The sequence below is a fragment of the Ambystoma mexicanum genome, chromosome 5q (genome assembly GCF_040938575.1).
Source record: "Ambystoma mexicanum isolate Mex_15411 chromosome 5q, UKY_AmexF1_1, whole genome shotgun sequence".
In the NCBI taxonomy this organism is placed as follows: domain Eukaryota; kingdom Metazoa; phylum Chordata; class Amphibia; order Caudata; family Ambystomatidae; genus Ambystoma; species Ambystoma mexicanum.
In genome coordinates, this window is record NC_090933.1 from 215180347 (window position 1) to 215204500 (window position 24154).

The following is a 24154-nucleotide window of genomic DNA, read 5'->3' on the forward strand; positions in this document are numbered from 1 at the left end:
AGAGAGGTACAATCTGCCAAAAAGATGAATATGGAGTTCTGTTCCGTGTCTAATAACATATCATTTGTACTTTTATGGAAATAATGCGATTTTATGAAGTAATGGATTTGAAATTCAACATTGTTACTTTTTAATGAGTTCTTTTATAGGATGCATGCGTCTAACAATTTGCACCAGAAGTTCATATTCTGAAATTAATCTAGATTTTAACTGATCACCAAAAGTGATTTTTTTTTAGCAGTGGGCCTACATGAGGCTTGGCCCGCCACTGTGCTGTTTGTATTCATCGGCATTTGCTGAGTCTGGAATGGGCAATCTTACTTAAGCAAAATATATGCCTCCCACAACATTCGTATTTGCCAAGAGGTTGATTGACACTGACTTTATGTTGTGGCAGCAGGCTTCTTACATCAGTGTTGGAGTCAAAGAAAATATTTTAGTAAACGAATTGCAACTGTTGTACGCATCTTGTTTGTGTTTCTGATTGCCAATGTGTCATGCATTCATACATAATTTTTTAAAACAGATTTGCATTATTTGTTACAGGTACCAAAAGCCTCTGATGGAGCTCTCACTTCAGAGGACGCCTAGCTCATACCTCATTCCTTAGCTATGGATGAACATGAATGTATCCATGAAGATCATCATAGTTCAGAATCATCACAGGATTTAAAGGGTAATGTAACAGATGAGAACACTGAACCGAACATAGCATCTGACCAGAAAGCACATTCTTCGCCTGGAGTTATGCATGAGGTTATTGAAAAGAGCCTACAGAGGAAGCAACCTTTCAAAAGGCCATTGTTTGCATTAGTAGAACCCTACCTTGCAGAAGTACTTGGAAATCAGTGCCCATCAAAACAAACAAAGCTTGTTGTCTCTGAAAACAATGGCGATGGTAGACATTCACATGAGAAGCTTTCTACAGATCATGGAGTAGTTTCTTCATCAAATTTCAGGAGAAGCGCATCAAATGAGACCTTATGCGAGGTAGTGAGAAATGGCAATCAAAACAATGACCAAGAGCTTCTGCAATTTTTATGCCCGTTTTGTGACTTTGTTGCCATTGATGATCTTGAATTAAAAGAGCATGCAGGGAAAAGCCATGCAGAAAAATCATCCTCAATTGCAGATCGCACAACTGTTGACATAGAAGAATTAAGCGTTAACTGCGCTGTTGGAAATGCCAAGGGAGACTCTCTGGTTAAACACAGCAATGAAACATTGGCCCATACCCTCAATCCTGACCGGAATACTGAAAATAGTCTGCTAAACAAGGCCAAAGAAAACACATGCACGCACCATATTTATAACGGACAAAAAAACACTACTTTGCAAACACTTATTCCGAAGATAAGCCGTCCACAAGAACTTTTTTGCTGCAAAATTTGTGGCTTTCAGTGCCTGGATGAAAATCTCCTTCATGATCACTTCTTTGGCAAGGCACACCTTCGTCGTCAGCATCTTTCTGCACGTGGGGGGTTTGCCCAGCTAATGGCAAACAAATTCTTCTCTAACAAACCGTTAAATGCAATGAAACAAATGCTTGATAGAAAAAAAGGCAACAAAAGATCTTTAAGGGCTGTGGATTTGAAAAAACGATATGATAGTGTCAAATCTCTAAATGATGCCAGAGGTTGTAGTGCTGAGCAAAGTGCTGGTGAACTCATTGTTAAGATGATACCTTCTGCCAAGCCTTCAAGGGAAGAGCCACTGGAAGTCTGCAGTGAGTTGTCAAATTTTGGAGACTGTAACCTTAGAGACCAGTCTCATGAAGGGCAGGTCTCTGGAATGTCGGATGTTGGCTCAGGCAAATTGCAAACCACAAAAACTTTGAAAACTATTAAACCATTAATAGGAAAAACAACGTTATGCAGGAAATATGGAATGTCCTCTTTTGAAAGAAAAGCTTCAGTGTTAAACGCTTCCTTCCGAAAAAATAGAGGTTCTTTCCATTTAAATGGCCAGGTTAAAAATAAATTGAACTTGCTTAGCCTTACTAAACGAAGTATACACTTTAGAGCACAAGTCGGGCGCATGGGCTTAGCATCTAAGTTTGTTAAAGAATTAAAACCTACCTGTTGTACGGATCAAATGACTGCAACATCAACAATTCCTTCTCTTAATCACAATGACTCAGACTCTTGGTCTGCTAATGCAACTGTGCATGCTGGTTCTAAACCGCAACCTGAAATTTCAGAGTTTAAAGTCTTACGCACCTGTCCCTATTGTGATCATGTGTTTCAAAACAGAAAAGGAATGGAAATTCATGTCAAACGTTGCCATACGAAGGAAATGCTCTTTCACTGTCAACTATGTGGGTATTCTTGTGTTACAAGAGGCGATTTTGAAAAGCACTGCCTAAGTAAGAGGCACAAAACGGGTACTTTTAACTGTGATTGTCAGCTCTGTTCATTTGTTACCTCAGAGGAACTGATTTTTAGGAGCCACATGAGTGAGGCACATAACATGCCCTTTTCTTGTACCACATGCAAATCTTATTTTCGAAACCAAGCAGACCTAGGGCACCACGAAGATACGGAATTGCATCTTAATATGGTGGCACAAAGGATCACTCATGTGCCTTCCAAGATAGGGTTGTCTTCCCAGGATGGCTCTTCCAGTTCTCTAGAAATATGTAGCGATAGCACTGGACCTGTTTTACATGAAATAGAAGTAACTATGCAAGCAGATTCTTCAAAGCAATTTGGTTTACGTGATGAAAGTGAACAGCAACATTCAGCCCTAGGTACACCTCAGTTCCAATGCAAAAAATGTTTTTATAAAACGAGATCAACTACAGTTCTCACAAGACATATCAAACTTCGACATCATGCACAGGGCTATCACTTTCTGTGCAAAGCATGCAGTCTTTACTCGATGTGCAAGGATGGAATGGAAAAGCACATTAAACGAAGCAAACATATTGAAAATGCCAAGAAGAACCATATTGGCTTGCTTTTCGAAGAATGTATTGAAAAGGTTTGTATCGGAGAAAGCAATTCAAAACAAACAGTGCACAACATTTCCGGGAGTGAAACCAATGAATCTGGTAGGGAAAATATCACTGAAGGGAAATCTAGCATAGTCAATAACCGGACAGCTGATAAAGCGTTGTCTCCAACAAAAGGAACCCATTATGAGATCAACAGCAGTGAGTTGGTTATTGAAAATGCCCCCAGAAGAGGGAGGCCTAAAGGGAAGGTTTCTAGAACATGCCATCATTGTGGCCTCTTGGCCTCCAGTGTAACCAACCTGACTGTTCATATTAGAAGAAAGCACAGTCGACAATATAGCTATTTATGTAAAGTTTGTAACTATTATACTGTAACTAAAGGTGATATGGAACGCCACTGTGCAACCAGGAAACACAAAGGTCGTGTAGAGATGGAAGAAAGTGGCAAACGAAGCCCACAGCTTATTTCAACAGATGCATATAATACAGGCCCCAATATTGAGAAAAGTAACGTCATACTTAATGGACTTTCGATTGGGGAGGATATTAAAGCAGCCAAATCAGAAGCTTTGAGTTTAGGAGAACAGAATCAAGAGCTCGTAAATGCCATAGGTGTAGAAGTAGAACATCTGGTTTCATTAAAAGATGTAAGCACTGAAATGTCAACAGATGAAACAGGGCATTCATTCACAAGAACAGGAAGTCCCCATCAAGAAAAGGATCCCTATACTCCCATCTTGGAAAGTTCTGAAATTGGCAGTAAATGCACACTTTGTGATTTTGTTGCCCATTCCTTCACCTCACTCGAACTCCACGTTAAACGGAAACACACAAAAGAGTTTGAATTTTACTGCTTGGCTTGTGATTACTATGCTGTTACTCGTAGGGAAATGACTAGACATGCAGCAACAGAAAAACATAAACTCAAAAGACAGTCTTACCTTAATTGTTCCTCTGGGACAGTCACAAATGGAAATGATATAGCCAACGGGCCAGCCGAATTATCTAAATTGCAAAATTCTCAACTAGGACAAGTTGATTCAGTCTTTGATGGAACTCACTCCATCACTGATGAGGAGGGACATGATCACCATAAACAAAAAATAAATTCAGCTTTTTGTGTGTTGGAGAATCCTGGATCTTCAGAAATTGACCATACGGCTGATGTAGTTCATGATGAAAGACACAGAACGTTGAATATCTCAATTGGGGATCATAGTTCTGAAGAATTTAAACATGTAGCCTTGAAACCGAATCTTTGTTCAACAGATGTGTTGGTAGAGACTGAGGATGATCACAATGCCGATCAGTCCAATAACATCCAGTTGGCACCTAAGGAACATAAAGTTAACTTCCAAAACTCTGATAGAAACAGGAATGGCCCCATAAAAGACAAAGAGAAACCTGATAGCTTTTGTGAAAACTCTGACGTTCCTTTAGAAGACCAGAATATGGAAACTTCTTCCCATTTTGTGCATTCAGTGTTCAAGGAATCCAACATAAACTCAAATTCTGGAGAAAATAATACTGCTGATACAGATTTTGAGAAGGAGTTAATGGTAGATGATGAGCAATTTACAGGGGCGCACAAAGACACAGAAAATGAAGTAAATGAGGGTTCTTGGGATATACGTAATTCAGTAACTGAAGAGATGGAGGAAAATGAGACTGTGATATGTGAGAATGATAATCCAACAACGATGATGTATAGCGTTGACACATTTGATTCCTCTATAGTAAGATTAAGAAGTCATTACGAGGATGGTGCTCCTAGTCAGGCAGATGATGGGCACATGATGAGTGAAATACAGCTGAGCGGGTATCACTTGAAGACGTACCTCCCTTTAACTGAGAAGAGGAAAAAATTCAATATTGTTTTCCACGGAGAAACCGCTCGTGTACGATGTGATGACTGCGGCTTTTTAGCAGATGGCTTAAGTGGTCTGAATGTGCACATATCTATGAAACATCCATCAAAGGAAAAGCACTTTCACTGCTTACTCTGTGGGAAGTCATTTTACACCGAGAGCAACCTCCACCAGCACCTGTCTAGTGCTGGTCATATTCGAAATGAGCAGGCCAGTGTGGAAGAGTTGCCAGAGGGAGGGGCAACATTCAAGTGTGTCAAGTGCACAGAACCTTTTGAGAACGAACAGAACTTGTTTCTTCATATAAAAGAGCAGCATGAGGAACTGCTGCGAGAAGTGAACAAGTACATTGTGGAAGACACTGAGCAAATCAACCGCGAGCGTGAGGAAAACCAAGGCAACGTATGCAAGTATTGTGGCAAGATGTGCAGAAGTAGCAACTCCATGGCTTTTCTTGCGCATATTCGCACTCATACAGGTATGCAACTATGAAGATTGTCTTTTTATCTGCATATTGTGTCCCCGCTATTACAGTTGTGGTGGCTAGACCTACGAGTTTGCAAAACAAAATGCTCATTGGTTGGCTTCTAGATGCATGGGTGGCAGACCAACACACACCCTAAAAGCCAACAGTGGCTAATTCTCGTAAATGGAAAGCACAAAAAATAGAAGCACATCATGGACATTATTTTTTAAGGGTATTTTGAATTGCGCATATTAAACATACTGTGACTGCTAAGGGCAAATAATATGGCAATAACTGCCGAGCCGGCGGGCCATTACCGCCTAAGGTTATGTCCCCGGGGCCCAAAGTTACAGGCCCGAGCTTAGTGAGGGCCTTAACGGGGGCCCCGAGGGCATTACCGTTAGGCGGTAATGGCCTACCGGCGAGCCGCTTATTGTCATTTGCATTCTGGTGTTTGTAGCCCCAGGAAACTAATGTAGTAGTGAAACCTTTTCAAGCAGCATTTCTTTCGCCGTTTGAAAAGGCGTTGCACCAGTACTCATTAGTTCTAGGAACACTAGAACGCGCGTACTGCGTCATTACTACGGAGCAACAGAGTGCCATTTTGGGCGACTTGCTCCGTAGTAATGAATGGGAAACAGTGTACCCGGTGCATGAAGCACATATGTGCGTCCTCCGGTTTACACTGTGGTATGGCTCGGAAACGAGCCAATCCACATGAAGTGTATCCCGTGGATTCACTGTGCTGGTTACTAATTCTGCATATCGAACTATTTTCTTCTCCTTATGTTAGTATACATACAGATTCATATTTCTCTTAGCCAGTCATTGTTCTGTGCTTTTGCATTTGTATCTTTCAGCAATGTATGTTTTTAGGTTTCATTTTTTAAGGGTTTGTGTCTGTATGGCAAACTAAATGTAACAATATTCAAGAACTAAAGTATGACAATGGAATCTGGTAGTTTACGTTTCATACCCTCACTAGTGAATTTTTGAATTTGAAATCAACATATTCCTCATCTTTGACACTTCAGTGTCCCAGCTTCAGCTGCTTCGGAAAAGAAAATTTCCCGGCACTGGGCGCCGTGCGTCGAGGCGATGTCACTCGAAGGCCTCGGTCGAGGGTGACGTCATCAGGGATTATATAAAGCATGCGCTGCACCCGTTGGCCTCTGTTCTGTTTCTCCTCCTCCTTTTGCCATATAGATCACATAAATACGGGCATAACAGTACTCAACCTTGGTGGAGCGAAAGCTGTAATAGCACGGGAAATTCTACAGAGGGGTAGATTGGGAGGGCGATAAGGAATACATTGGAGGAACATCCAGTCGAAAGAACATTACCTGGGGTAAGTAACTTTTTCTTCGAATGGATTGTGTCCTCCAGCGTACTCCTCATCTTTGACAGACTCCCAAAGCAGTGTTTATCATCGGAGGAGGAAGTAGAATTTTACATACTATCCATTTTCCAGGGCAGAGAAAAGTACTGACTTGCCAAAAACCAGATCGGGAGAATGGGAAGTATCCAGGGCATAATGTTTTGTGAACATGTGTATTGTTGATCTTGATGCAGGATTGCAAATATTCCTAATAGGAACTCCCCTTTGCAGGGCTGTAGCGGTGGCCATGCCCCTGGTAGAATGAGCTCGTAAGTCTTCAGGAGGGTCTTTCCCTGCAATTTTGTAGCACTCAGAAATTGGCAAAATGACCCACCTAGATGAGGTCTGTTCGGTAACAGCCTGACCTAATTTGTGTCCTGTATACCCTATGAACAATTGATTGTCCAACCAAATCTTGGATGTTCTTGAAATATAAAAGATGAATGCTCTTTTAGGATCTAACATATGCAGTCTATCTTCCTGACCAGGATGAGGTGGAGGGTAGAAGGAAGGCAGAACAATTTTCTGGTTCAGATGAAAATCTGAAATACTTTTTGGTAAAAATGAAGGTTTCACCTTCAAGACAACCTTGTCCTTGTAGAAGACTGTAAAGGGTGGCTTTACTGACAGTGGCTGCAACTTGCTCCCTCTGCGTTCAGATATGAGAGCAACCAATAAAATGGTTTTAAATGTTAACCTTAGAGGACACATGTGCAAAAGTTCAAAGGGTGCACACATTAAGAATTTTAGAACCAAGTTTAGGTCCCAAACTGGAACCTGAAAGTGAGATGGAGGATACACATTACTGAGTCCTTTTAGAAATGGAGTTACTAGAGGGATTTTGAAATAAGAACATTCCTCCGACAAGCACTTAAAAAATGGATATCGGTGTATGCCGTTCGCGGGAAGGGCAGGTTTCCGGTGTCCTCCAGGAGAGAGGCGGCACTCCTCCTCTTCCCACTGCTCGACTCTCCAGTGTTCAGCGTGCTGCTGGGGGAAAGACAACACGGCTCTGCTCAGCTATAGAGTTCCCAAAAGCAGTCAGACTCGTACAGTGAGATCTCAGAGTCTTCAGGAGCAGGTACGCCAATTTACTGCCTGAGCAGAAGCGTTGGGTGGTCCTGTGGTTGGATGGGGCTATGGAAGCTGGTGTCGGTGCTCACCAGAGCACAGCCATTTTGCAGTCTGCTCCGCAGCGCCCCCGTGTGTATATATACTTTAATTGTGAAGATAAGAGCGGTGAGATCGCGGCAGAGCGGAAACAATCCTTGTAAAAGACCTCTTAACACTCAACTAAGCAAGCACGCAGGGTGTTATACCCTTATAAATAGGACCTGTTGCAAAGAAGCGGCTAGGCTCTATAGCCAAGGGACTGTGATTTGACCAAAGATCTGCCTTTGTGCTTTATCCCTGAGACGTATTCCCTAGAGAACCTGGAGCAGACCCTTTTCCACATGATGGGAATGTTCACATCACTACATTGTTTCTCTGATCCTGGCATTCTCTGTTTACTTCCAACGGTAAAAAGGCATCCCTGTATTCTAAGAGATCAACCTCTAACCACAGTATGTGTTTTCCCAACCTTTCCCGAGTTTTAAATGAAAACCATTTGAACCTTCATTGTACTTGTCACGTGGTTGGTCTGTTGATCAGCCACATTACCAATCCTGACAAAAATGTAAGGTTGTTAAAATCCTATTTTTATTGTAACATGTTCTGTTGATGCAAGTGCATCCTATTGTTTAGTCTGCATATGTCTTCACATAACCCCTTGTTTTATCCCTCATGCAGTGCTTACATCTCTTACTATTTACAGCACTTCACTGCACCCAGCATCTAGGTTCACGTTAACCGATGCCTTAAATAAATAAAAAAGATTGAAAGATATTTTGAGTACGAGAAATCAAGAGTATCTTCACAAAGATCTTTTCTTACAGCAAGAATTAATGATGTTAATTATCAGTGCTGGAGCAGAAAGGATGGAGGAGAAGATAAGCCTCTAGTTCAATAATATAAGCACCCCAAACATCCCGTTTTCTCAGGGTATAGTGTCTTAACAGAGACCTTATGGATGCTCATCAGTGGCAGAAGAAAGAGTGTAGTGTTAAAACCTAAAAACCATCCATTTAATTGAAAGCCTTCACTAGTATGCTGGAGTTTTGTTGATTAGCATATGGAGCTGCTTTGGTATTTTTGTTTATTTCAGGATCAACTTTGACAGTGGTACTTATTTCTTATTTACATTTCCCTTCTATTTTTAATTTTAGATGGCCTATTAAACAACACATTTGGGGAAAAATGCATATGCTGCTGTTCTAAATGTATATACAAATTCCCTTTTTATGTTTATAGAAACCTGCCATACATTCTCTGTTAAATAGACAGCTTTTCTAAATCACTGACCTCTACGTAGATAAGTACTGTCCCAAAGGCCACATTTATGAGTAGATTCAAATAATACATTCAATTGATTTATTTTCATTGAAAGTGCATGGTTTGTTTTATCATACTAATAGTGGATTAAATGGGAAGCTAAAGTTAACATGTTCATAGCATGTTTAACCTAGTGTATGGTTTAAATGAATGTGTTAAGAAAGCAACAAAATGTTAATGGTGCCATCCAAACATATGTAAAAGTGCCTATAATTTTCGAAATAATGCAAACACATACTTTGACTACAAATATTTTAGTTTGCTGCAATGAGTTAGCTGGGCATAAATATGTTTTTACTTTTACAAGTACACTATAAACAATAAAGTACAAAAGATGCAAGTACCGTATATTCCGGCGTATAAAACGACTGGGCATATAAAACGACCCCCACCTTTTCCTTTTAAAATATAGAGTTTGCAATATACTCGCCGTATAAGACTACCCCCTCTTCTTCTCTACTGGTGCTGTACTGTATGTGGTACCCAGTATGCAACAACCAGCCAATCACGGCAAGCGATGTACCTTACCGGTGATTGGCTGGTTGTTGTATAGAAAGCCTGCTTGGATTGGTCAGCTCTCCCTGCCTGCCCAGCCCTCCCTGTCTCCAAGACTTTCAGAGCGGTAGCGCAAACACGCCTCTTTCTCCTGTCTGGCCCGCCCCTTGTATCCTATTACTGTACCTCCTTCTCTGCCTCTCAGATCTTGCACATGCGCGCCTGCGACGCTTCACTGCTGTTCTCAGCGGGTGTCTTTAAGCTCCCACCACCATATGCGGCAACCGCAGATTCTCCAGTCCAGCTGGGAAGCTTCAGCACCTGGCATATAAGGGGACCCCTGACTTTTGAGAAGATTTTCCTTGATGAAAAAGTCATCTTATACGCCAAAATATACGGTAGTACTGTGGCATTTGTACCTGCCATCATCCCCTATTCTTTCAAGCATTCTGAAGCAAGAGGATATCCTCCATGGAAATCAAATGAGATGCCTCCAGCAAACATTAAGACTTCTGTCTGCTTATTGCACCAACAAAGTCAAGAGGTTGTGCTAGTGTTATTGGAATCATTGTCTCATTCACCCACATAGTAATCATGTTGATGGGCTGATCATAATGCCCCAGTCATCAGGTGACCTGATTGGAAGGCAGACATGTTGATAATTTGCAGGTCTGGAAAATAATAGATTTTAACAACCAACTGTGTGGAGTAACTGATGGTGGACATTAATTTACCTTTTTTTTTCTTCGACATAGTGTCAGTTCCCACAACCTGATCTAGGGGGTGAATAAAACCATGCTCAAAAGATCAACTGTCCCATACTTCATATTTCACTTCTCTTGTGAGACCTATCTCATGCTAGACATGAAATAATGTCCAGCATGTAACCTATTATTCAAGTATAGCTACAACCCTCACATGATAACAAACTCTCCTTTTACAAGCTATCCCCAGTTGCCAAAACCTACATCTTCCCAAGAGCAATAGGTTCCAGATCTAAACTGACAACATAGCACTGAGCAATCATAGAGACACACACCCCCTACATCACCGTCCAGATACCACACTCGTCCCTCCTTTCTCTATTGCTTTCTCTCCGGATACGCACACACACAATCTCACTCGCTCTCGCACTCTCCAACTATCCCATCATCTACATCTCCCCCAAAGGCTCACAAAACAGCAAGGGTGGAAAAGTTTCTATACAATAAATACACGTAATCCTCAATATTTGTATGGGACAACTACTATTGTATTGGGATTCCGCATGTGTTTTTTCTCTGTCTTTACATTTTCTTCAAACATTTCTTCACCCACACTGGACCCAGAAAACCCTCCTTGACCACACTTGCTTTTCAATTTAATGCACCTTACGCTGTGGATTTCCTCAAATCCTACCTGTTTCCTGTCTCTGTTGTGAGAAACCTGAAGGTATTCTCGCATCTACTCCCCAGGGATCTTCTGTTCAGCGACCAGGAAAGGGCTATCACTTGTGGATCCCGACCCTGGGGGTGGACAAGCGAGGGAGGATCACCTGAGTGAAGAGTCTTTGGGGATTGGAGAGCGGGCGATTCGTGATATCCCCTCTTCACTAACACTGACCTACCTGGCCTCCCAATCCCCTCAAGTCTTCATGTGATATTGTCAGTCCTTTCCCGTTTTACCTATAATCTCCCGCCAAGTACTTGGAAGAGGCAACTAAGAGTAATGCACACTTCCTATTGCAAACACCACTCTGGTACTGGGACAAAGAAGAGTGGCCTGGAGGAATCTAGTAATGAACATCAGGCATGTCACACTAGCATGCTTATACAAGGTCAGGCAATTGAGTCTAACCCTTTTCATTCATCTGCAGCTTTTTAATAATGTTAGAGTATAAAAGCTGGAGCCCAAAAGCAGACAGAGGGAGGGGGAAAGAAACTGCTGTGTTGGGACCAGCATGAGAAGCAGAGATGCCAGCAACGAAGCCTGGAGACCAGCAGTAGGTACTTTGCAGGACCGGGATCCCTCTGATTGTAAGGTGGGCAGCAGGCGCTGCTGTGTAGTAGGAGAGAGAGAACCACACTCCGCGCCCAAGCCCGGGGTGCAGCTGGAGCGGTGGATGATGCCGGGGACGAAGATCACGTGTGGAGAGTGAGCAAAGGTGCTTGGGGGTGTATGTAGACATGCCCGGCGAACTGGCAAGTGCTTTCCAGCTCGGGGAGATCCGCTGGGAGGAGCCGCAAAAGCCGGTAAGTGTCAGAAGATGCTGAGGAGACCAGAGTGCTCCGAAGGAATGTTGAAACAAGTAACAATCCCTTCATTTGAGGAAATGCTACCCATATTGAACTGAAAGAAAGTTCCCATTTAAGTGAATACAAGTAAATGCTACCTATATTGAATGCCAAACTGAAAGAAAGCTGCAAATTGAGTGAACTACGATGCACTGAATGGTGAATGAACACTTTAATAGACTTATCAACCAGCACTACTAATAAAGAGCCGTAGGGACAGAATTAAAGGCATATGAAGGATTTGAAGAGTTGGGGTGAGCATTATATGTGCAAAGACGAGAAATTATATCAGTTAGAACTGCGAGCGTGAGAAACAGTCACAAGTATGTTACAAGCCAATCACTGAGATGAAAAGGTATTACAAGGAATACAAATGTAAAAAGTGAAAGGCCATGACAGAAGAGCCTACAAGGGGCCCAACACCTTTGGGGAAGTTTATGATTGCTTGACTTGTGATGGGTGGACTGTGCGGTCCGACTACTGAGCCTAGACCAGGAAGTTTCCTAATATGTAGGGTTACTGGTTGCGTGACCTGTGATGGGTGGACCGTGTGGTTGAACAACTGTGCCTAGACCAGGAAACCCTTAACGGTGAACAAGCTGTTACGAACTGTGAAACAATTGGTGAAGCAAACCTGAAGGAGGGTCAAACAGACCCAGTGTTTTCTTTTTGGACTTTGAGCAAGTGAAACTAATGTGAATGTTATGTTGAAGTCTTGGGGAGGGAGACCCTGAGAGACAAACAGCCAGAGATTGCTGTCTTGGGGAAGGGAGTCCTAGGACCTTTGTTTTGTGTGAACTATAATCCGTTTGAACTATGGAAAGCAAAATAATATTTTTGACAGCGGGTGTACAGCAGTTCAGTGGCGTCCCTCAACCCAGTCATGCCTCGATCGTGCCACTCCTTGACTCCGATGTGACGTCGGCGGTACATATGCCATGTCACTACGCCCCCACACATTCATTACATTTTCCCTTGCACTCTGCACATTGTTTGAAATGCAATCCTTTTGTAACTGAAATGTTTTTTTATTTGTGACACTGATATGTCCATTTCTAACCCATCAGGGTTTAAAGGCTGCAAGGATTGCAGCTCAAAAATGTCCGTCACGATGGATCCTCAAAACATTTGTGTGTGGTGTCACTGGACTGGAAACGATGTCGAGCACTGCGGTTCTTGTCAGCTCATGAACCCGAAGGCCCTTTGGGAATGATCAGCAAAGTTAGCATGTGCCGCCCCCTCCCCAACCCCCTTTCAAAGTCTCCCACTCGATCATCTGCCAGGTCCTCGAGCTCTGATGCCGAAGATCCCACGCCTGAGAAGGAGGACAGACATCACAAGAAAGCGAAGAAGAGGTCTTGTTAATAGAGTCCCACCATTTGTCCTCCCACAAGAAAAAGAAGAGGCGTCAAACCAGGTATGATTCAGACAGGTGTAAGTCATACATGAGTAAGGGATCCCTGAGAAGGGGAGTGGGAAGCATTTACAATTCAAATGCTTCAGATGTTTGAGAAATGTCTCAGGCAATTCAGGCACCAGTTGCGCCCAGACGTTAGTAAGTGTTGAGAGGCCCTATCGGGGTGGTTCCATTGACGTTGATGATGGTTTGGTACTTCCTACCGGAATTGAGAGCAGAATTCTTTAAGTCCATGAGGACTCTTTAACTGGGATGGAGATTGAATCCCCTTTCCAATGGAGCCCATCAGTATAGGAGACAGATGTGCTGACTTCTTCATGGAACAGGCTGGTCTCCTGTGCTTGACTGAAGGGTTGCATGAAGCGAGTGAGTTCAACCCCTCGTCTGACCTTGGTATGCAGCAAGCAGCCCCCTACACCCATCCCAATGCCCAGTATAGAAGAACAGTTGAGAGCTTGGTACTGGCCCTTGGTGCCTGCCCCAAAACCCCTGCAGTCCTATGAACTAACAGACCTCCTCAATAAAGGTCCTCAGTCAGAAAGGGCCTTGCCCTCAATGCATCTATATCTGATCCCATCGGGGCATTATGGCAACAACCGTGTTCCATGCCTGCAGTTGTTGATGAGCTGACAAAAAAGCAGAAGCAGACCTGCCCTTTTTATCTGCTCAACCTACCCCATAGGGGACTGGTGGGCCTGGCCGCCACGGTTAGTTCATGTTGGGGAGTATGAGGATGAAGATGTGCTTTTGCCAAATATGTGCACGTCTTTTGAAGGACGATAGCGGAGGCAGTGGATCTACTCCCAGCAGGAGAGGTGAGATTTATTTCTGGATATGGCCTCAACACCGCTGACTGTTTCTCCTGTTCCATGGGTACATCTACAGTGCTCAGGAGGGCAGCATACCTCCACGATTTGGAGTCCTCCAAGAATGTGCAATCCCAGTTGGTTAATATGGCCTATGATGAGCATCTCTTCGGACCAAAGGCATGGAAGAAGCTGCCTTCAGGCATCAGGGTGCACTTCACTGGGGACTTGGCTGCTACTTCTACTCTGGAGAAGGGGGGTGACCGATGGGGAGATCTGCTAAGCAGTTACTTGGTTGCCGCTTCACACATTCCCGAAGCACTCCAACCTGGAATGCTGTCCGTAAGGCTGTGTTCTAAAGCTTTCTGGTTTAGACTTTCATCCCACCTCCGGATAATGTACTGCTTTGGGTGTCTATCAGATGAGAAATGAAGCAAATTTGAATAAAATTGTTTTTTTCCTTTTTCTTTGCCAAATTCTGTTGGATTCTTCCCTGCGGCTGCTAAACACAGGGGGAGAGGAGAAGAGGGGAGGGGAAATGAGGTGTGGAGGCATAGTGACTTGATATATGTATTGCTGGCGTCTCACTTGGAGTCGAGGAGTGGCACGGTTGAGGCATGACGGTGTTGAGGGACGCCGAGCTGCCCTATGCACCCAATCCAAAACTTTACAAGAGACTGACTGTGAATGAAACGTTCATTGCACTTCCTTCTCAATGCTAAGACAATCCCTTAGAGTACATGTTTTTTACCACATGTTTAAAAGGGCTGTGTACTTTTGTTTTGCTTTAACATATCTGTCTACCCACCTCATTATTTTCTTTTTAAAAAGTGCATGTTTATGTTCTGTGGTAAGTTAATGCAGTACGCTGTGCCTTTTTGAGATGTATTGCTGTGAAACATTGAAATGTCAAACTGCTACTATATATATATATTTTTTTTTTGAAGAGCATTTTCTCTCAGTTTAAAATGTGTTCCGAGATCTGGCACACGGGCAGATATGGCCATGGTTTACGAATATAATGAAGATGCATACCAATTATTGAGAACTCTAATTGGCAGCTATGTAGCTTATTCCTAGTTTGCTTCTATAGTCATTGCAGAGAATCTCCATCTATCCTACAAATATTTAAGCAATAATCCCAGAGCGCTTTACCGAGTCAGGTAGTTATAGGCCCGAGCGAAGCCCCGGGGCATTATCTGACTCGCTAATGTCCCTGCAGCGAGGGGCTTATTGCTATTAGTACCCTAGCCCGCTAGACCAGTGTACTAATGGCAGGGGTTGGGAGGGCAGGGAGGGGATTGTTTGCAGGGGAGGGGGTAGGAAGAAAGAAAACACTTATCTGAATCTCCGGCAGGGGAGGATGGAAGTCTCCAGCCGTATGGAGGTGCGGAGCGGGGATTGCCCCATTTCGAGCCTCCTCATTGGCTGAGGGGCTGCCTTGTCCCCCCGCCGGGAACAAAGGAAAGGAATCCCCGGCGAGGACCAATCAGATTGTTTGTTACATTCTGATTGACCCTCACCGGGTAGTAATATTGGCTTACTAATATTGGCTATCCACTTTTCTTTTTTTATTTTTTTTATTTGGGCATTTGCAAACACTGCCCTAGCCCAAGAGTTGGTGGATCACTTTACATTCAGCAGCAGAGCCGCATTCTGCAGAAGATCATGTGTAGAGACAAGAACACAATGACAAACTGTGCACTCTACAGAGACGTGATTGTAATTGGGATCTCTGTGGGTTATTTTGATTGAGGAATGTCATGAATAGGTGGGAAAGGAGAATGGGGTGGGTAGATTCTAATGAATTCCAGCACCAATTGCATAGGATGGCACATTAAAGCCTGGTTTGCTGTTTTGCATTTTTCTATGTTAGGGAGCTTGAACTTGAATTTCAATTGAGATCATGCTTACAGCAGTAGCAAGTGTAAGCTAATTAGGTGTGAATAAATGTGGATTTTATGTCTTTCTCTTTAATCCCGCTCATAGCATCAAAAACACCAAGCTTCAAATTTTGACTTTAGCAGTGTTTCATTAACCATTAAACCCTTCATTTGAATGGATTGTGTCCACCTACGTATTACTCATCTTTGATATTCAATATCCAGCTTCAGCTGCTTCAACATTTATTTCCCCGCAGAGGGCGCTGTGCGTCGATGCAGTCCACTCGATGTCCCTCGAGGGCCTACGTCTTGAGGATGATGTCATCGAAGGCATATATAGCATGAGGAGCACCCGTTGGCTTCAGTTCTGTTTTTCTGAGTAAGCTTACACTTCGAGAACTACGTTACGCTTCAGTATTTCCTTTGCAAAATATACAAAAATGTCTTTGTCTTTGACACTGACTATCCCAAAGACCGGGTTTAAAAAGTGTCAGGACTGCGATGCCAAGATGTCGCTGACCGATCTGCATCGAGTAGGCGTGTGGTGTCTTGGTGTGGAGCACAAGACCATTGCCTGTTAGAAATGTCAATCGGTGACTGGAAAAGCTCTGAAGGTGCCCCAGTGGAAATTGGCGATAGGTAAATTCCCTAAGAAATCCCCATCGACTACCCTGTTGAAGAAACCTTCTTCTGACGATGCAAGAGGCGACTCTCCTCGAAAGAAAGAAGAAAAAGAGGTCCAGGTCAAGGAGTGGCTCCCACCACTCCTCCTTCGTCGTCGAGGAACTCAAAGAAGAAGTACCATAAGTCGCTCACTTTGACGTCCTCGTCCAACTCCTCTCCTGAGAGAGCTATGTCCTGTGCCACTAAGGCCGCCACTCCTGCCGAAGGCGAAGCTGTCACAACCGCAGGTTGCTGGCGGTTGCGGAACAGGTAGAAACATGGCCGCCAACGTGTTGTGCCTTCACGTCTCCTCCCTAGTCGTCTTTTGACGGTCTAGTTCTTTCCAAGATGGCCGCCGCCAAATACGTATTTTACTTTCCACTTTCGGCGGCTCGGCGCGTTGCAACTCTCGTACTACCCCTTTGTTGCCTACGCTCCTTGTTATTTCCCTTTGCGGTGTTCCGCCCTTTCCTCGCCTTGTTTGTTGGTTTTTCCTCCTTATTTCTCTCTCTCTGCTTCCCTTCGGACTCTCCTTGGCTTCTTTCGCCATTGATTCCTGCTCCAGCTCAGCATTCTCTTCCCTCCGGCTCCCTCCGCTCTCTACCTGCATCTCCCGGCTCTGTCTGTGCCTGGACATTGGTCTGCTACGCTTGTACGTTCGCTCCCCTTCTCTGCTTCCGGATCGCTGGGATCATCATCCAGAGGGGTTTTTGTGCCGCAAGGCTTTTCCCCTACTCCGTCTTGTCTGTCACAGAGGGGAGTCTCTGTTGACCCGTTTCCGAGGTCAGTGGCTTCCTTCCGAGGACGGCCTTACCTACTAAAGAAGGGCAAGACTCACGGGCATCGCACTCGTCGGAAGAGGCTGGACTACTCCTCTACATCAGGTGAGGAGGAGGGGGATTTTGGAGACACTCTGTGTTTGAGTGAAGAGGAAGACATAACTGAGATATTGGAACACTTACCTACGCAGTCTGATACACCTGATAGAAGCATTCAGGCTAGAAATGTTCAAAATATTTGAAAAGCAGAAACCCTCGACAAGCCATGCTCCTACCGGGCCTTCTAAAGCCAGTAAGGAAAGGGCTCGAGCCAAATCCTGTGCGCCCTCAAACCCGGGACGAAGGCCAGATCCACATCGAGAGCTGTCGAGGCCTCGACAATATGAGAAATCATCGAAGGATCCTTTGAGTCATAAGTCAAAAGACAAGTTGAGGTTGTCGACGCCAGCTACGCCACCAACACCAGTGGCTCCATAGATGCCTTCGACACATCTATCACAGAAAACATTCACTCCTTTACCAACAAAGAATTTCTTTAAGTCTCTAACCTCTATTTATGAGGACAATGAGCAATCTGGTAATGATGTGCCATTTGGTTTACAGTATGGCATACCAAATGTCCCTGATAGATTTATATTAGAGGAATCCAGGCTGAAGGACCTATATGAAAATTTGTAAAAGGGCAGTGGAGTGGACACTTCACCAGAATTGGCATTTGGTAAGCCTGAGTCCGATGAACATGCGATGCCTCATACCGGCAGTTGGTCTAAGCTAGTAATTACCTGGGATGGAGCAGACCTCTCCTCCCTTTCAAGCAGGATGATTTTACAGACATCCTAGATAAAGGTCCTCAAAAGGATCCCATTTTACCTTTCCACATTGCTCTTCAGAAAAGGGTAAGTGCCAATTAGGAAACACCGGAGTCAAGTCCGGCAGTAAATAAGAACTTGACCAGAAAATACCGCCCATCAAGTAATGACCCCAACTACTTATCGACACACCCTACCCTAGAAAGTCTGATGGTGTAGGCAGCAACCGCAACCTCAAAACAAGCAGCTTATCCAACTACCCCACCGGATAGGGATGAGAAAATGGTAGATACCTGGGCAAGAAAAGTACTTTCTGCGGGGAGCATAGCTCTTAAGTCAGCCAACTCCACATGTGTCTTGGCACATTTTTCATACACTCTATGGGACTTCATTTCTATGGCGGCTGAGCATATTCCTGAAGGTTGAGGAAAGAGACTGTTTCTTGGCCACTGTTGGGGATGGCAAGGAAGCCATGCGCGAGTCTCTTCAGTAGGGTCTGGATTCTGCTAACAGCCTCAGCAGAGCCATGGCGGCAAGCACCGGAATTCGCAGATTTGCGTGGTTAAGGAAATCTGGACTTGCACCAGACATGCAGTCTGGACTCCTTAACATGCCTTTTGACAGCAAGGTTGATGAAAGCCTTGAGAAGCTGCAGACGTCAAAGGTGGCAGCCAAATCTTTGGGTGCCGCTATTAGGCAGCCTCAGCCTTTTTGCCCCAGTGTGCAATCTTGGAGGACTAGATCCTTTTGCTACTACTCCTCAGTTGGAAGAGTGAGAGGAATTGCTTGTCAAAGAAGCCAAAGATGATTCCCTCGTGGTGGACGAGGGAGAGATGGAAAGCCCACTCAAGCAGCATCGCCTTTACCAACAGCCACTGCTTCAGCCGCCCCAAACCCCCTCTGAGGTCTTGAGTCACAACACCCCTGTGGGAGGCAGACTATCTCAGCATCTGAAAGAATTGTGAGACATTACTTCTGATGCTTGGGCATTAGAAACTATAGCCCAAGGTTACGGCCTCCCCTTCATTCGGAGACCGCAGAACCATCCACCAGGGAGACATTCTTTGAAGGTTCCAGATCCGTTCCTTGTACAGGAAATGTTGACCCTGCTAGAGAAAGGTGCTATAGAGCCGGTACCTGTAACGGAGAGGAACAAAGTATGGTATTCTCCATATATCCTAATCCCCCAAAAGGGCCTCTGCCCTCTGACTGAGACCCATCTTGGACTTGAGATACTTGTGCAAGTTCCTCAGCAAGGACAATTTCAAGATGGTCACACTTTCTCAGATCCTTCAAGCCCTCCAACTCCAGGATTGGATAGTGTCATTGGACCTTCAGGATGCTTATTTTCATGTACCAATCCATCTCAAGTTCAGAAAGTACCTGAGGTTCGCCGTTGGCGGTTGGCATTATCAGTTTCGAGTTCTGCCTGACCTCCGCCTGAGGGTTTTCACCAAACTGATGGCGGTGGTGGCAGTGAGTCTCAGGAGAGGGGGGATTCACGTCTAACCGTACCTGGATGATTGGCATTCCCCCAACAAGTACTGGATCATCTCAATGTCACCAGGCACTCTCTCCCCAGACTCCACAGACTAGCTTCTCCCTCAATTACAAGATGTCCCACATGACACCATCTCAAAATTATTCAGTTCATGGGTGCACACCATCTCAAAAAGATTCAGTTCATGGCTGCTGTACTGGATACCTCCTTGAGGAAGAGCTTGCCACCCGATGTGAGCACTCAAGACATTTTGCAGGTGGTTATGCCTCACTCACAGGGAGCCCACACCAACGATCTGACAGTCAGCAGTCGTTGGTCTTTAACAGAGTCCAAACAACACATCAATCTTTTGGAGCTGAGAGCAATCAGGTGCTGAAGGCTTTTCTGCCCTCTGTTTGGGGAAAGAATGTCCTGATAATGACGGACAACGCAGTGGCCATGTACTACCTCAACAAGAGAGGTGTTGGGTCACTACCATTGTGCAGAGAGGCAATGCAGCTCTGGTTCTGGGCAATTGTAGAAGGAATCTCTGTCGGCAGTTCACCTGGCCAGAGAGAAGAAGGCAGCGGCGGATGCTGTGATCAGGCAAAGTACAGTCTCCCAGGAGCTAGCTCAGGAAGCCCTTCAAGAGATCTTCACCCTTTGGGGAACCCTTCAAGTGGATCTATTTGTGACTAGTGTCCACCGGAAGTGCGAACCTTACTGCACCAGGGAATTTCCCCCCAAGAGGAGCTCCAGGAGACACATTTGTAGTGGACTGGGAGTTTCCACTACTGTACACGTTTCCTCCAATCCCTGTTATTCCACACGTGATAAGGAGTTTCGGGAAATCCATGATCCTAATTGCCTCGGATTGGGCCAGGAGGACTTGGTACCCGGACCTTCTGGACATATCCATCTACCCTCCAATAAGTCTTTCACAAAGAGAGGACCTTCTCTCGCAAGAGGAGTGTCAGGTTCTCCATCCAGAGGTCAAGACACTCGGCATTCATGCATGTTTTCTGAGAGGGTAGAAGGATTGGGACCTCCCAGATGACGTAAAGGAGAATTTGCTTTCGGCCAGAAAGCCAGCAAGAAAGTCTTTGTACCGCTGCCATTGGAACAAATTCCGCAGCTGGTGCAGGGAAAAGAATGTGGATCCTTTGCTATGTAAAACAACAGAGGTGTTGTCCTTTCTGTTCTACCTAGCCAATCTGGGGCTCCAGGTTGGAACAATTAAAGGCTATTTGGCAGTGTTATTCATTTTAAAGCGCTCGTCTGAAGAAACTTCATATTTTAAGATACCACTAGTAATACAGTTTCTGAAGGGACTCACTAATGTGTTCCTTACATCTCCTTTTCAGGTTCCCATTTGGGACCTTAATCTGGTGTGAACATTTCTTATGGGCACCATTTGAACCACTCCATTCATGTCCCTTAAGGTTACTTACGTTCACGACCATCTTGTTGGTAGCACTAACTTGAGCCAGTAGAGTGAGGGAGTTGCAGGTACTATCATCTAAACCACCCTTTACATTATTCCATTAGGACAAGGTCGTCCTGAGGGTTGAGCCTTCATTTTTGCCCAAGATCATTTCAGACTTTAATGTAGGATAAAAGATTGTATTACCCACTTTCTATCCTCCACCTCATCCTGGCAAGGAGGAAGGGAGGTAACACAAATTTGATCTACGTAGAGCTCTAAGCTTCTACATTTCTAGATTGTCCAAACCTCTTCTGGAAGATCAACTATTTATAGGTTATACGGGTCACAAACTGGGTCAGGCTGTCACAAAGCAGACCTTATCCAGATGGATTATTCTAGCAATTTCAGAATGCTACAGGCTGGCCGGCAAAGATCCTCCTGAAGGCTTGAGGGCTCATTCCACCAGGGGCGTTGCTACTACTTCTGCTCTGCAAAGAAGTGTTCCTATTAAAAACATCTGTGAGGCAACTACATGGTCTACAATACACAATTTCACAAAGCATTACTGCCTTGATTATTCCCCAAGTCAGTATGGAAGCTTTGGAAAAGCTGTCCTCCATTCTTTTCATGGAAACCATTGATAGCTAAATTATTACCCCCACACCAAAACAAACACTGCTTTGGGAGTCTATCAAAGATGAGGAATACGTGGACGGACACAATCCATTCAAAGAACAAGTTACTTACCCCTGGTAATGTTCTTTCGACTGAATTTTCCTCCATCGTCTTCCTTAACGCCCTCCCAGCCTTCCTCACAGAAGAATTTCCCATGCTATTATAGCTTTCGCTCCTTCAGATCCTAGTACGGTCAAACCCGTCTTTATACGGGTAGTTATACTGGAGAATGGCACAAAAAAACAGAATTCAAGCCGAATGGTTAATGCGTGTGCTATATATGCCTTCGATGATATCATCCTTGAGACGGAGGCCCTCTAAGGACATTGAGTCGACTGCATCGTAGCACAGCACCCTCTGATGAAAACATTTTTCTGAAGCAGCTGAAGCTGGATATTGAACCTCAAAGATGAGGAATGCGTGGGAGGAACATCCAGTCCAAAGAACATTACCAGGGTAAGTAATTTGTTCTTCTCACAATTCCCTGCCTTCTTTTTTGCTGCTTGCAGCTCAGGTAAGTTCTTCACATGCCTTTGCCTACGGAAGAGAATGGATTGGTACTGGTTTTAATTTGGGACAGGAGAAACCAAGAATGAGAAATATGATGAGCAAAATGTAGGCATTAGAGATTTGTGCAAGTTGTGTTGTCGGGGTATTACCCACAAACATCAAAGCCCATTACAGATGATCACATTTTTGGCATTGTATTTTAACACATTTCATCGAAATTATAGAGGACAGGGGTTGGATTGGGGTATTAATTATGGTGGGGGAATGAGTGAGGGAGCTGCTGGGGTCTTCCCACCTCATTTATTTTCCATGAAATGTGTTACAATATGGTGGAAATATTCAACATTATGGGATTCGCAGTAAATGTTTTGTCGTTTTAATGTAGATCTGTTGTCGGGGAAACTTAATTTGTTGGATTAGAGGTCTGCCTGCAGCCTTCGAGTTAAAAATGGGGGAAGGGTTGGGGAGCGTACCATGTTTGAGAGTAAGGGAGCAGGGAAGCACTTCTGAGTGGTTAGCAAATGAATGAAGTGTACAGTTGAGGGGCATCCTATCCAATGTGTTAACGCGGGCTATTTGTAGAAGACAGCTAGGGGGCATTTGATGGCTTGTGGCTAAGTACCTGTATTGTAGCAGCAGGTGCGTGCCTCCCATAGCAAGAACACTGCTGAGAGCAGCACGTACAGGCGCAATCCCAGCGGCACAGGCCCGCACCCATGTCATTAGAAGTGATGAGGCGATGACGAGGAGGTAGCAGTTTGCATGGAGATGCTTGTGGTTGTAAGGAAGCTGTTTTTACCGTTAGGAATGACCAAGAATAGGCTTTAAGGAAGTCTTTTTGGGTGACTGGGCAAGACAGTATGGAGTGGGACGAGCGACTCGGATATCAATTGTGCTGGCAGAGAACCAGGAAACAAGAACATATATATTAGATAAAGTGAAAACAAGTGACGACGGTGTGGCATTTTACTACAAGAATCTCGCGACATTCACTCCTTTTTGAATTTGTATTAGAAAATATAGAGATGTTTTTAAATAAATTTGGATTCACAAATTAGTGTGATCCCTGCGGATTACCTTGACCTCCAGGTGGGCTCCCACCTCCCTTGCTTTCCCTATTCCGCACAATGATTCTCAGGTATCAGTAGACAATCGCCAGGTCATCTCTACTGTCAAGATCTATTCTTACCCTAAAGGGTGACCTAAAGTGTATGACCTTTTCTAACTCTTCTCATGAACTTTCAAAGGGACCTAACGTATTACCTGGTGGTTCTCTTGTTTTATCTTTCTTTCAATCATTGACTCCACAGATTATCCTCATTCTCAGTCTCCTCTCTTCTGTAACACCCCACCCCCCACCCCATTCTAGTTGCTGTGTGTATCTCTCTCTCTCCCCCCGCAATCTTTCTACTGGCCTCTCCCATTTCTCCTATCTCCACCCATCAACTGGTCTCTCCCCTCTCCCTATGCTTTGCTTCATGGTCTTCCCTTTCCCCACATTCTGGCCCCTGTTATTTATACTCCCCCTCCAATCTCCTGTCTCTAGCTGCCAACTACCCCTTAGTTTTCCCTCTCTCCAATGCTCCTCACTCGCACACTATACCTACTCTCTTCTACACTCATGAAACTCACTTCCCTCCCTTTCATACACACACCCCCTGCCTCAACCCTACTCCTAACTCCCCCATCTCTCTATCCTTCCTCCAGTCAGTATCTCGCAAACAATTCAATTGGTACCATCCTCTCAGACCAAACACCTTACCCACCACGTTCCAACACTATCCTTACAATTCTTCTTTACTTGCTACACCTGCCTTCCTTGTCTCTTGGTCCACCT

At 44.4% G+C, this 24154-nt stretch overlaps 1 protein-coding gene across 2 annotated transcripts in view; it reads left to right on the top strand.

The window, feature by feature from the left end:
- The window catches only part of ZNF407 (zinc finger protein 407), a 2669902-nt gene that overhangs the window by 355313 nt on the left and 2290435 nt on the right, over positions 1-24154 (top strand). For both annotated transcript variants that reach the window (XM_069620736.1, XM_069620737.1), the window contains exon 3: positions 547-5302. In XM_069620736.1, the coding sequence (XP_069476837.1) occupies positions 613-5302 (4690 nt within the window). In that variant the 5' untranslated portion in view covers positions 547-612. The remainder of the gene's footprint in view (positions 1-546; positions 5303-24154) is intronic.